The sequence below is a fragment of the Pelodiscus sinensis genome, chromosome 1, assembly GCF_049634645.1.
Source record: "Pelodiscus sinensis isolate JC-2024 chromosome 1, ASM4963464v1, whole genome shotgun sequence".
NCBI classification, from domain to species: Eukaryota; Metazoa; Chordata; order Testudines; family Trionychidae; genus Pelodiscus; species Pelodiscus sinensis.
The window spans coordinates 100,770,763-100,784,210 of record NC_134711.1 but is presented as its reverse complement, the minus strand read 5'-3'; the positions used below and the strand labels follow the sequence as shown (position 1 = coordinate 100,784,210).

Below are 13,448 nucleotides of genomic sequence, written 5' to 3'. Positions count from 1 at the left end.
CTTTACAACAACCACATTGATTCTTCCACAACAAATCATGTTCATTTGTATGTCTGCCAATTCTGTTCTTTACTGTAGTTTCAACCAGTTTGCCCAGTACTGAAGTTAGGCTTACCAGCCTGGAGTTGCCAGAATCACCAATGGAGTCTTTTCTAAAAATTGGCATCATATTAAGTATCATCCAGTCATCTGGTACAGAAGCTGATTTAAATGATAAGCTGCATTCCTCAGTTAGTAGTTCTGCCATTTCACATTTGAGTTCCTTCAGAACTCTTGGGGGTTTTAACCATTTATAATATCTTGGAAGCTAGAAAGTGAAGCTCCTTACCTTAATTTTATTTCCTCCCATCAGACAAATGTAGTACTTCATAACCACAGGGCTGCTAAGAACATAACTATGTGCACCACTTTTGCCGTGGTTTGTGATTGTGTGTGAATAACTACTGAATAGGCACCTCTGATTTTCTTTCACCTGCCCTCTGACCACTAATCCAGAAGAGTCTGAACAACTGTTATTTTTAAAAGTTATCAGGATATATTTCTTTTTTTACTCCACTCTCCACCTCCCTCACCTAAAAGCCACATTGTACATGACCCAGGTTTGAATATTACTTCTCCATGACTAGTGACAGCTTTAAAAACAATATGTCATGCCCTAGGAGAACTAGAAATAGAAACTTTAGCATGTCTTCCCTTTTGAATAGTATGCTTTTCCAATAGACTACACAATTCTTGCTGTAGCCCTGAAAAGTATCAAATCTAAAATCTATAAAAAGCTATTATTTTTTAAAAAGTTTTCTCCCTCAAAGAACAATATAATTGGGAAACATTGTAATTAAGGCTTTCTGGCTTTACAGACAAAGGAAGAGGAGACAGTCCCAATACATTGTTTTACAACCCGAATGGTTCTAAAATGTACTTTTTTCCAGACTAAGTAACACATACAAAATACAGGCTGACACCAGAATTCAGAGCTCTTACTTTATTCTTTTCAAATGTACTTTATACCCAGAGACATTAAGATGACATTCTGAACTGCCAATAAAGTCCTTACAGACACATCTGCAAACAAGTATTCATTTTGATAAGGTTTTGCATGACTGTGAGCAGTGTTCCCTCTAAGCTGAGTGGCACAGCTTCACAGGTGATTAATCAGCCCCGCCCAGTCAGTCAGCTCCATGAGCCTCTGGCTGAGCAGGCTGATTCATCGCCTGTAAAGCTGTAGCTTAGAGGGAACACTGACTGTGAGCATCCTTAAAGAAAAAGTTCACTCATTTCTTTTAAATTTAGAAACTTGGTATCATCCTTTAATGCCAAAGGGTGCACCTACACTGCCCCCTTACCTCGAAATAAGCGACGCAATTTGCACTGCGCAAATTGCATAGCTTATTTCGAGGTAATTTCAAAATAGCTTATTTCAAAATTTGACACTGTCTACACAGTGCCAAATTTTGAAATAGAGCACTCTTCCAAAATGTCCCTTACTCCTCATGGAACAAGGTTTACAGGGATGTCGGAATAGCGAGCCCATTATTTTGAAATTTAATGGGCTCGCTATTCTGACATCCCTGTAAATCTCACTCCACGAAGAGTAAGGGACATTTCGGAATAGTGCTCTTTCTAAAAGACGTGGAATAGCTATTTCAGGATACTTCCGGTATCCCGAAATAGCTCCGCAGTGTAGACATAGCCAAGGATTCTAGAGTTTGATCAATATAAACTTTTTATATAAAGCCTGAGAAAGAAACAGTGTCAAATAATAAGATAGAACATAAGAACTAATAAATGTGTGTAACAGTGAAGGAATTACTCCTTAGTTTTCATGTAAAAAAACTTCCCCAGAAAGTACTGAAAAGGGGATTGTGTCTTTAGAAGGACACACTCCCTCTTTCTCTCTCTCTCTCTGACATATGTCAGTTTAAAAACAAAAGGTTAGCCTACAGTAGATTAAGATTCTCCAACTATCCACGTCCCTGTGACAATTGTTTTTTAACTAATTGATGATGGAACAAGCAAAATTTACTATTCATAAGAGTACTTCCCTAATGCACAAACAAAATCTGAAAAGACAGAAGATACTTTCTAGTCTCTTTCAGTTGTCATAACATTTTAGGTAAAACATTTTCTGACAAAAGTGCAATTAAGTTAATATGCCTTTAAATAAGTTTTTACTGTGTTACTATAAAAAGCACATGCATACTGGAAAGACAAAGGAAACTTTTTTTTTTTTTTGGTTCTTTAAGAATGGAAGATTTTACATCTTTGCAGAATTGGAAGTCCATGGCTGGAAGCCCAAATCTGTTTCATCTTTCAGCATAAAGGACAGGATATAAGGTCACTGTTGGCTTTTAATTGAAAACATCTTCAAACCAGACTTCTAACGTGGACCGGGATTTTTATGTCTTCTTGTGTCGCATGACTTCTATCCCAGCTATAACACATGAGCTTCCCTGATACTCATTTTAAATCTGGAATTAATGCTGTATGTGCACTTGGGAAAGTTAAGTAACTGGAAGCAAGAGCAGCTGACAAGCAACCTTCTCTTTTTGCCCAACTACTATCTTTATCTGAAGCCTACAGGGTTCTCCTCCATAAAAACTTGATTTTGGTCTCTAGACGCTACCAAGTTGAGCCAAACCATGTGTGATGGTTCTGCAATTTAGACTAGGGATATAATCGTGTAGTTGATTAACCGATAAGCAAAAGCTTGTAGGTTAATGCTACAGACTACATGGATTCTTCCCATACATACACACTGGTACATTTTTTAGCAGGCTGGCCAGCAGCCCAGATCAGTCCTAGCTTGCAATGGGTCCAGGACCTACCACGCTGTGGCTCTGCATTTAAAGTGTATTAGGAGCTAGGCAGGCAGATCGGCTCAGTGCCAGCTCCGGGAGCTCAGACTTCCTCTGGACAGGAGCTGCTGCCACCCCGCACTGCTGCAGGGTGACAGGCAGCTGGTCCGCGAAGGGGGCAGGTTTTTAAACTGGCTCCCCATTGTGGACCAGCTCCCACCTGGTACCCCATGCTGCTGCTACTGATACTGAGGCAGCAGCACTGAATGGCAGGGGGCTTCTCGAGAGTGGGGCCAGAGCGCACTGGCTGCTGCCCCCTCCCAGGTACTATAGAATAGTCGAATAACCAATAAGAATTCATGAGGTTAATCGACTATTCAATTAACTGATATTTAACATCCCTAATTTAGACTAGGGATGTAAAACCCCGTTTAATCAGTTAACTGACTGAATGGGGGCAGCCGGGTTGGAGTGTCTCCCCCACCCACCTCCCCCAGCCGTGGCCAGAGGCTGTTCCGTCCAGGCTGGAGTGCCCCCTCCTGCATATCGCTGCTTTGACCAAGCCAGGCCTGCCAGAGCAGCCCCCACTAGTTAAATGTAACCCAGTAAACATCACCCGGTAAGGGTAATGCTTATCAGTTAACTGGTTAACCATTCACATCCCTAATTTAGAGTGCTGCCCATGAGTAACTGCACACACAAAACTCACTTTATTTACAATCAAAGCTTTTAAACCATAATCTGAAACAGAGTATTTCAACCAGCGATCTCACTCTCCTTAGAAAAGTTTATGTACTAGTAAATGAAGGCCAAACGTCTCATCATGTGATGACTCACTCAGACAGAAACTCTCTGCAATATATAGTAAATGTACATTAAATGACACTAGAAAACTTTAAACTGACCATGAACCCTCCTGACCCCTCATGTCTCATTCAAGTGTCCCAATTTTTGTTTAGCATCTCAAATATACTACAGCCTCCAGCAAAAGGGAAGCCTGAAACAGACGAATAAAGTTCGGGTCTACCTTTGCTTCTTTGCCAATTTGTTTCCTGACTGCACAGAAACTGTTAGGACTTCTTCCCACCTCATGGAGAAACATTAATCCCTAACTTCTGTAATAATTAAATATGGGGGAAAAAACCTCACTAAACAAAGAATTAAGGGTTCTTACAGATGTTCATGCCCTTCCAGAACACAAGAGTTCAGCAAAACTCAGACTTCTGAAAACCTGGAAATACACAGTTTAGGTACACATAACTTTAACTCTGCCTCCTGGAGCTGGCAAGAGCTACCAAGAATTATTTGTATGAACTCCAGTTGCATTCAGGGTATTAAATGTAGCTGAACCGAATGGCAGAAGAAGTAGTGGAGGCAGACTGGCAGAAGTGAATTTGTGATATAAGGAAATCTGAGGATTAATTTGAGGAGGATTACCAAACTGTGACATGAAGCAATCTGGGCCTGAGGATCCCAGTGTGAGGGAATCAAAGAAAGAAGTGCATGTGTATTTTGAGATTTCAGTCCTCTTCATGTGAACATGGAATTGTGCAGTTTAATCAAACAACAGGGTCCTGGGATCTTCTTGCCATGGATATTGTCATTAGTGAGATGGAATATGAGGGCAGTCTGCGGTTTAATGATGTCTAGAAAATTATACAGATTTAGGTGGTATAGTGTGTGAAATTGTGATGGGGTTGTAAAAGGGTATGAAATGGCTATTGAATTTTTACAAGTGTGATGCTCTGTTGGGGAACAGACTCAGTGTTTGAGTGTTAGGCAGCTGCAGGTAGCATCTGGGTATCGTAGTGAAAAGGCAGAGTGAGTACAAGTGTTACGGGGTATTGCTCAAACAAGGCAGAGTTAAGGCTGGGCAGGCATTCACTATAACACTCTATTTCCCAGTTTTCAGAAGTCAAAGTTTTGCAGAAAGTAAATTAAGCAAAAGTAATTACACTTTAATACTTCAACTGTAAGCAAGATGCTCTAAAGAATAGCTATTTTATTATCTTGTAATAAGCTTCTTGTACAGTTTATGTGGTATGTTTGCTTTAGTGGCTCTTGAACCGTTAAAACATGAATGCCACTGACAATCAGAAGAATTTGTATTCAATGAGACATGATGAAAGTCTGAAGCAGTGTTATCTGTCAGGCAATCGTTACAGACTACGCCAGATTTACTGCAGGTGTATGATCACCTCTCTTTTTTTCAAATGCTCTTTAGTGAATCCAAAAGCACCGTATGGCTAAAAAAGGTTACGACATGGAACAACGATATGAAGTCATTGACAAACTCTTGTACTGGTCTTTTATAAAGCACTTCAGATTAATTTTATTTTTCTTATTGCAGTGGTTCTCAGAACCCTCGCAACACTTTTAACATGATCATCACACTACTGGGATGACCCATATTTCCTCTAAGGATTTGCTTCCACTGACTAGACACTGGTTTAATTATAAAAACAGTACCACAAGTATGTCCAGAGGCCCAGAGACATTGTGATTAAAGACTTCTAACTAAAACAAGTGTGGCAAAGCAAAAGTCACACTCTACTTATTGTCTAAAGCCATAAACAGCTAAAAATATTTTTACTATTCTCCAGAGACAGCTTTGAAACTTCCCTAAAACATCATAGCTAAACTTTATTCCTATATATAGCATCTCAAATTTATTGGCAGTTTTCAACCTTCATGGGAGTCCAATCCAGCTGTTTAAAATAAATGGATAATCTCCCATTTGCTGCAAAAGAATTGGATCAGACCTTAAACATGCAATATACCACAATACAAATATCAAAGATGAAGATCAAATATTAACAAACAATTCTCTGTGCATTTGTACAGTGTATCATGAAAAATGTGTAATCCTCCCATCAGAAAAGGTTTTTTAAATAGATTCAACACTTACAAATATATCCGTCATTGCTACTACACTTTTGCTAACCCTTAATTGAAAAAAAATAATTCTTTCCTAGATGTGAAGCTTTGGCTAGTCCATGGGGCGGTTGGTTAAGACATGTTTTATTGTTTATTATCTTTTCATTAATACCTAAGAATATGTTCAAATAAAAATCTTAATCTGGGATTTCAACAAAAATATACAAACACAAGGTTTCTGTTTTATGAACTGTCATCTGTTGATTTAAGCTGGCACAACTTTCTACTGATAAAAATGAGATAATACAAAGTTTGTGTATATGCCACATCTTTGTAATAAAATTTAACAACTACAATACAGCTTCATTTAAACCAGTCAAGACAAAAATGGGTTAAAAATCCAGGTCCTTGGTAATTTAAATATTGACAAAATATTAAGTTTTCATTCAAAATATTAACAGCAATCATCTTCAGACAGTTGTTGTCTCACTACTCTGTTTACATTTTTTGTTGTTTTAAAAATAGCTGTATACTAGGCAAGGTTTTCCAATTTTAGCACTTTGTGGTTCCATTCAGAAAACAAAACAATGTATCTGGATTCCTGCAGATGCTATTACAGCTTAATATTGTGACATTTCCCAATACCAAACTATTCAGGACATCCAAGTATCTTTACTGAAAAAGCTGCTGTAGCCACCACTACCACGCACACATAGAGAGACTGCCAACAATCCCCCAGAAGCATACAAGTTTTTGGAAATGTATTTGCAGCATGGACTCCAAGAGCACATCAGCTTTCAGATGACATCATAGAATAGTGAAACAGCCGATTACCAAGCAGATTTAGGAGGATGGGGGGGGGGGACTAACACCACTCCATATGAATTATATCCTATAATTCTATGCTCATAGGAGTCACTCAGCTACCCTGCCTTAAAAAAAGGCTGTCTGCTTATTTTAATAAATTACGCCTTAACATTAAAAAACCCGTTTTAATATATATACCTTTCGGGAAGCACATTCTCTTTAAATGTTGGGGGGAGGGGGATAAATTCCCTGTACCCAGCTTTGTTGCAACGACTTGCTTTCAGTCTGCCTAACACACAAAGCATGAGGGTTTGGACACGAATGGGAACGGCCGTTTTCAAATGTAGTTAGACACTACTCCTCTCCCTCTTACACCTTTAACAAAAGCACCGTCCTCTCTGGGAGATGGGGAGAAGCCTGTATCCCAAAAGGGATGCAGTGAAGTATCAGGCACAAAATAGCCCGGAACAACCTAACTGCGGCCTTTGCTACACGGCACCGAACAAATCAGAGCCTGGCATCTTTTGCCAGGAGTCGTCAGTACAAAGAAGCCTCAGTGCAGTGCTACCCACAGGGACCACACCTGCCAGCAGGGGCAAGGCCCCCTGGCACAGCACTGCTCCGTGCCAGGCAGAGGAGCCACGAATCGGGGCCTCCGCTCCCTTTTGTCTCCTTACCTGTCAGGGAGCCCGGCAGGGACAGCAGCAGGGACAGCAGCGCCGGGAGCCCCGTTGGCAGGGCCGGGCGGCGGGCGATGCAGCCAGGCGGACCCGGGCACCAGAACAGCAGCGTCACCAAAGCAACCATGAAGCGTGTCATCCCATCCATGGCAGAGCCCGGCCTCAAGTCATCGCTGCCCGCCCGGGCATCCCTCGAGCGCCACGGCTGGGCTGGCTCGGCGCCCCCCCCTCGGCACATCCACCCCCGCGGGGCTGCCGTGCATGGGCACCCGGGCAGCCAGGGGGCTCCCCCACCGGCCGCAGCTCCGGCTGCAGGCGGCCCGGCTCGGCTCGGCTCCTCACGTGGGGCGGCGGCGGCGGCGGCTGCTGCTGCTGCTGCGGCGGCGGCTCGATCCCACCGGCCGCGGCGGGCCCCGGCTCCGCCCGGAGACGCGCTGAAGATCCCGCCCGGGGGGCCGGCCCGGCGGCGGGGAGCGGAGCAGCGCGGCCCGGCACCTGCGCGCGCGCGCCTGTGAAAGGAGAAGAGGGGGGGGGGATGGAGGAAGAGAGCGCGCGCGCGCCCACGTGCCCGCCTGCGGCTCCGGTTCCGGCTCCTGCTCCGCGCGCGCACGGGCACAACACACAGGGAGCCCGGGGAAACCGCGCGCGCGACCAGCCCGGCGCGCGCAGAGGGCGGGGCAAGGCCCGGACTGGGCGCGGGAGCGGGCTGGAGGAGGCCTGTGACGTCGCCAGGCTCCGCCTCGTGCCGTTGCTGCAGCGCTGGGACTCGTTCGGGGGCGGCGCAGGGACCGCAGCGGTCTCCTAGGCGCTGCCCCGTCCTATGGCGGGGTCCTGTGGGCCGTGCCCGAGGCAGCTCCAGCTCCTCATGCAGCCAGCCGAGCCCGACGGCTCCCAAGGGATGGGAGATGGAAAACAGGCAGCTTGGCCCGGCCCTGGCGTGGGGTGGGGTGTGAGGCTGCCAGCCTGCCCTCCTGAGAAAAAGTTAACTCGTGCAAACATGACACGGTGGGCTTGGTCTGTGCAAAGTATCAGAGGGGTAGCCCTGTTAGTCTGGATCTGCAAAAGTGACAAGGAGTCCTGTGGCACCTTAGAGACTAACAGATGTATTGGAGCATAAGCTTTGTGGGCAAAGACTCACTTCGTAAGATGCATCCAAGTGGGTCTTTGTCCACAAAAGCTTATGCTCCAATCCATCTGTTAGTCTATAAGGTGCTACAGGACTCCTTGTCACTTAGTCTGTGCCCAGAATGTTTGCAGGCTGCCTAAGCCAGCTGTGGCTAGGTTGGAAGAGTTCTTCCCTGGATCTAGCTACTGTTTCCCGGAAAGGTGGCTTTGCTACCTGGTGTTGAACAGCTTCCTTTGAAGTCTTCAGATCATGATTTGAGGTCTTCAGGGACTCACTCAGAGATTGTTACAGGAGTGGATGTGTGATGTGCTGTGGCCTGAAACATGCAGGTGGTCAGATTAAGGCACTACAGCAGGATACAACTGCAGCACTATAGCTGTGCCAGTGTTGTGGCTGTAGTGTAGATGCTGTAGTCATGCCAACAAACTATCACAGAATTGGCAACGCCTTCTTTATGCTGTAATAAGAGTCTGAGAGAACCAGAAAATTTTATGTGCGGAAAACATAAACTATGTTATGGTGATGGAATTAGTGGTTGCAATCCCACAATCCACAGCTATGTCTACACTGGTGGGTTCTTGCATCCACATGTCCACACTGCCATGTGCTTTTGTGCAAGGGCATCCATGGCAGTGTGGATGCTCTCTTGCTCAAGAAAGCTCTGATGGCCATTTTAGCCATAGGGCATTCTTGTGCAAGAAACCCCTGCGGTGTGTCCACACTGCCCTCTTGAGCAAGAGCTCGTGCACAAGAGAGCTTACACTTGTTAGAAAAGAGCGGAGCTCTTGTGCAAGAAGCCCTGTCTTCTGACACCGTACTGTAAATCTTGTGCAAGAGCAGGCAGGTAGTGTGGACGCTCTGCAGATTCTTGCGCAAGAACCTGCCAGTGTAGACAGCCCACAAGTGCTGTGTGGCCTGGCAATTCAAAAGAGCCTGGGGCTCCCAGCCACTGCCACTACTGTGGAAGCAGTGACAGCCCCAGGCCCTTTAAATCGCTGCTGGAACCCTACAAGGCAAGCACCAGAGCCTGAGCCTCACCCCTTCTTCTCAAGGCCCCGCCACTTCTGGGAGCGCAAAGCAAGCCCTTCTCCACCTGAACAAGAGGCCCAGCAAGTCTGTTGGCCCTCTTGACTGTCACACACATTCTCTTAAGCAATTTTGTGAAACATTTGCTGGCAAAGCCTCCTGAGCATTTGACTGTGCTCAAAGTATTAAAGATGGAAGAAAGCATGGCAAAGTGTATCTATCCTCAGTCCTTTTAGGGGACAACTAAACTAGGCATTTGCAGGATCAGAATCTAAATATGTTAATTGTTAGCATAAGTGAACCAACAATTGAGCTAAGTACTTGAGACTTGTCGGGTTTGAAACTTAGAATGGCAAGAACAGTGGCGTATTCAGAGGCCAGCTCTACATCTCTCATCTAGCAGGGAACAGTATTTTCAACCACTGTTTCTAAGTTGCCCGGAATAGTCTTGCTGAACCACCTTGGCAACTGCAAGGTAGCAAGAGAGGGCTAGTACAGTCCCTTCTTAGACTTTTTCAGCTGGGCTATGGGGGAATCACAAAAGAATATAAGACTGTCCCCTATGAATTGTTAAGAAGGCACCAGGTGCAACTTCTGTTGATATTCAGCATCACAGAAGGTTTACTGAAATGAGCAGTTGCATTCTCTGAACAAAGAGGCTTTTCCCCTCCAGTTCTTTTCAGTGCTATTGTATGCAACATACAATTAAGATTAGGTAAAGGACATGTTTAATTAATGTCCCTTTCAGTGAAAATTATGTCTTTGGCAGTGAATCCTAAATGGTTATTGTTTCTGAGGAAAAGTTTCACATTTAAAATCTATTTGAGTCAGCTGTTAGGTTCAGAAAAACATATAGACATAGTTCAGTATTTTTAATAAATGTTCTCCATGCAACTAGTGTTTAGTACAGACCGGCAATGCATCCCTTCTAAACACAGTCTTTGTATTTTATTCATTGGAAATATTTTACTTCTTTTTGTTTGCAACAGGTACACAAATAGCTCAATTGTATGTAATTATACTAATGCAAAACATAAATTGAATCCCCAATTATCTGCATCCTAATTCGCTGGGCTGTCTCACCTTTAGATTAAAATCTAAAGTCTACACAACAGAGAAAATTCTGTTGTTATAAAGTGAAGCCCTTTTCCCAATTATTTTCTGTCATCTTTCACCATTCAAACTGTTTTTATTGTCTGAAACCAAAGGTATGCTGAGGAAATCCAATTTAGTATCATAGACTGTCAGTGCCTGAATTTTTGGTATATTTTCTGTTGTATCATTATGATGATGACCCAAATCCACTTGCACCATAATTTCATCAATACATGTCTCTTGAGCTGCATATGTAAAACCAGAGTGTGACTGGCCCTGTATGAGCATAGGCATGGGAAGTAGGAGTACAGGGGTTGCTGCAGAACTTCTAGTTCTGTGCCTGGAATCCCCAGAATTGGCCCTGTGCCCCTGCTACCGGGGGTCCCGACTGCCAGGCCCTTGCCCCTGCCACTTGAGGTCCTGACCACCAGCCCTACTGCTGCCCATGGAGGCTCTGCTGCAGCCCCAGGATCCTGGCCACTGGCCCTGGGGGTTCTGCTGCTGGCTCTGGGATCCCAGCTGCCAGCCCCATATGTGAGGTTCCAGCCCCAGGCCTGGAGCTCCATAGCCACCCCTAGCTGTGGCCCTAGTTTCCACTTCCTTATCCCTGTCCTCATCCCCCTCTCCCAGAACCATGGCCCTACTCCAGGCCCCAGATCTAGGGGTTGGTGAAGGGTGCAGACAGCAGGAAGGTGGAATGCAGCTCAGCACCCTCCAAAAAACTGTTCCAGCGCCACGGTACATGGGCACACAAATAGATAGAGAAGAAAGGGCAAAGGGAGCATTTCCCCACTTTTATGTGCCTGTGTTGGGGGCAGCCCCAATTGCTATGGCTATTCTGCAGAATACTGTCAGCAGGGCCTCAGACAAATTGCCCAAGTTTGAACCAAAGCTATCAGGAAGGCTTATAGCCTTAGCCTGTGCCCATGCTGCAGCATCCATCCTGCTGTATTTAGTATGCTAGAGGGAAGTTGAGCTAGCACAAGTCTGCCTACCGTGCTAGGTATCACACCTCCCAGTTGCAGAGTAGCTTTGGAGTGCAGGCAATGCACAAGGCTAGCCGTGTGGCAAGGCCAGGGGGATTGCCACGCCCAAGTCTTAAAAAATTACAAGAAGCGCTTTAAAATAATAATTGTGGGCTCTTTTTATTTACCTTCTGTGTTTTGAGTCGTTAGGGCTCATGTTTTCCATCCTTGCTCCATACCCACGAGGGCTAGAAAGTTAATTTTTCTCAACTAAGAGATCAGATTCTCTCACTCACAGGACTCTAGGATCTGGGATTTTTAAAAACAGTAAATATTTCAAAACTCATGAGAGGGCAGCATTGTGCTAGCTTCTCCTCCCTTCTCCTTCCCCCACCCAGTTAGGAAGCTGTCCCAACCTGACACATTTGCTGCTTTTTGAAAGGATAGGAGAACCTCCACTCCAACCTGTACTTCTCTGATGCCCCAGCAGAATTCCTGGCTGCCTCTCACTGAAGTACACCTGTTTCTGCATCCCTTCCTCAGTGCATGAGTGAGCGTTAAAGAGACAGGCTAGGCCACAAGATACTTAATCCTTCAGTTCAGGGGTCTCAAACTCCTGGCATACGAGTCAGTCCTGGCCAGACCAATTGCTCCACTTCCGCCGTGGCTCCTGCCACTGCAAGGAATGGGGGAGGTGGTGTGACCACTGCTGCTGCATGGCGCCAGACCCCTCTGGTGAGTGACCCCCAAAACCACATGCTTGGGAGATGGGGTGCCATGTGGGGGGGGAGACTAGGGCTCATGGGCTCAGGCTAAGGGGCTGTTTCATTGTGGTGTAGACAATCAGGCTAGGGCAGGAGCATGGGCTCTAGAACTCTACAAGATGGGAGGGTCCCAGAGTTCCAGCTACAGCCAGAGCCTGAATGTTTAAACTTCCCCTTAACCCGAGTCAGCTGGTATGAACCAGCGGTGGGTGCCTAATTGCAATGTGGATGTACCCAAAGAGTGTAAATCTTACTTTGTTCCATATGCTCATAAAACTTGCATTGTGATGACCGTTATACTTCTGCAGTCTCCAGTCGCAGGTACTAGAAATGCTAAATGAAAATGCAAAGTAAACTTAAACAGTATTTGAAGAGGGCATCTTCAGTAGGTCCTCAAAGCCACGCTCAAGGAACTGTTCATCCTGCCACATTTTCTTTTCTTTACCACCTTCCTGTATCCATAGGGCCTTTTACCACTGCCACAACCTCCCTGAAGATCAGAAACAGGTTAGTATGTAACTCCCCTTAATCATTCAGAGGATCAGTTGTGGTGCTGGTTGTCATAAAACTGCTCAGAGACTGACTGATTGTGACCACTGGCCACCGCAATTATTTATTACCAAGATCAGACAGAAATAAATGGACTGGCTGTCCTGACTCTGCAGCACTGCTTTCTCACATTACAGTCTAGGAATTCTGTTAAACTCAATCTCTGGTTTCTACTGTATTAATAGGAATGCAAAGCATCTTGTTTTGGGATCCCTTTCTGGCCACCTGACTAACTTACAACATAACAAAAAGTTGAAAGTTCTAATCAAATTACATTTACTTAATCTACATATTTCCCTTCAAAGTTATAGTGGCACATACTTCAATGAAAACTGTCCCAATTATAAGTCCTAATTTTGATCTTACCTTTATATAGTTGTGTGCACGCACACATCATGTGCATGTATACACAAATACTTCAGCGCTTTATTTTTAGAATAGAAATCAATACCAACAGCTTCTCAAGATCTACCCTATGCCAACAACCCAGAATTCTCAAACTAGCAGCCACTCATTAGCATATCAGAGTACAGGAAGGGGGGAAAACGGAAAGAAAAACTTTAGAAACCAAGCAGATTTCAGTTTCATGCTTCCAATGAATTATTTAAACAGTGAATTAAAAATGTAAGAATCATATTCTTAATGTCCTTAAAAATCATATACTATATATCACATTTAATTATGTGCATTTGAAAGATCTACAACTTATGTTTTGTGACTAGAAATCTTTTTACAGTATGAAAAATTATATATTTGACCATGCT

At 44.5% G+C, this 13,448-nt stretch overlaps 1 protein-coding gene across 4 annotated transcripts in view; it reads right to left on the bottom strand.

Moving 5' to 3' along the window:
• Nucleotides 1-7,687, bottom strand: part of KIAA1549 (KIAA1549 ortholog) — a 185,446-nt gene extending 177,759 nt beyond the window's left edge. For all 4 annotated transcript variants that reach the window (XM_075939466.1, XM_075939447.1, XM_075939458.1 and 1 more), the window contains exon 1: nucleotides 7,157-7,687. Coding sequence is in view for 3 of the 4 variants with exons in the window: in XM_075939447.1 (XP_075795562.1) it covers nucleotides 7,157-7,397 (241 nt within the window). In the remaining variant the exon portion in view is untranslated. The remainder of the gene's footprint in view (nucleotides 1-7,156) is intronic.
• Nucleotides 7,688-13,448: the final 5,761 nt, after the last annotated feature.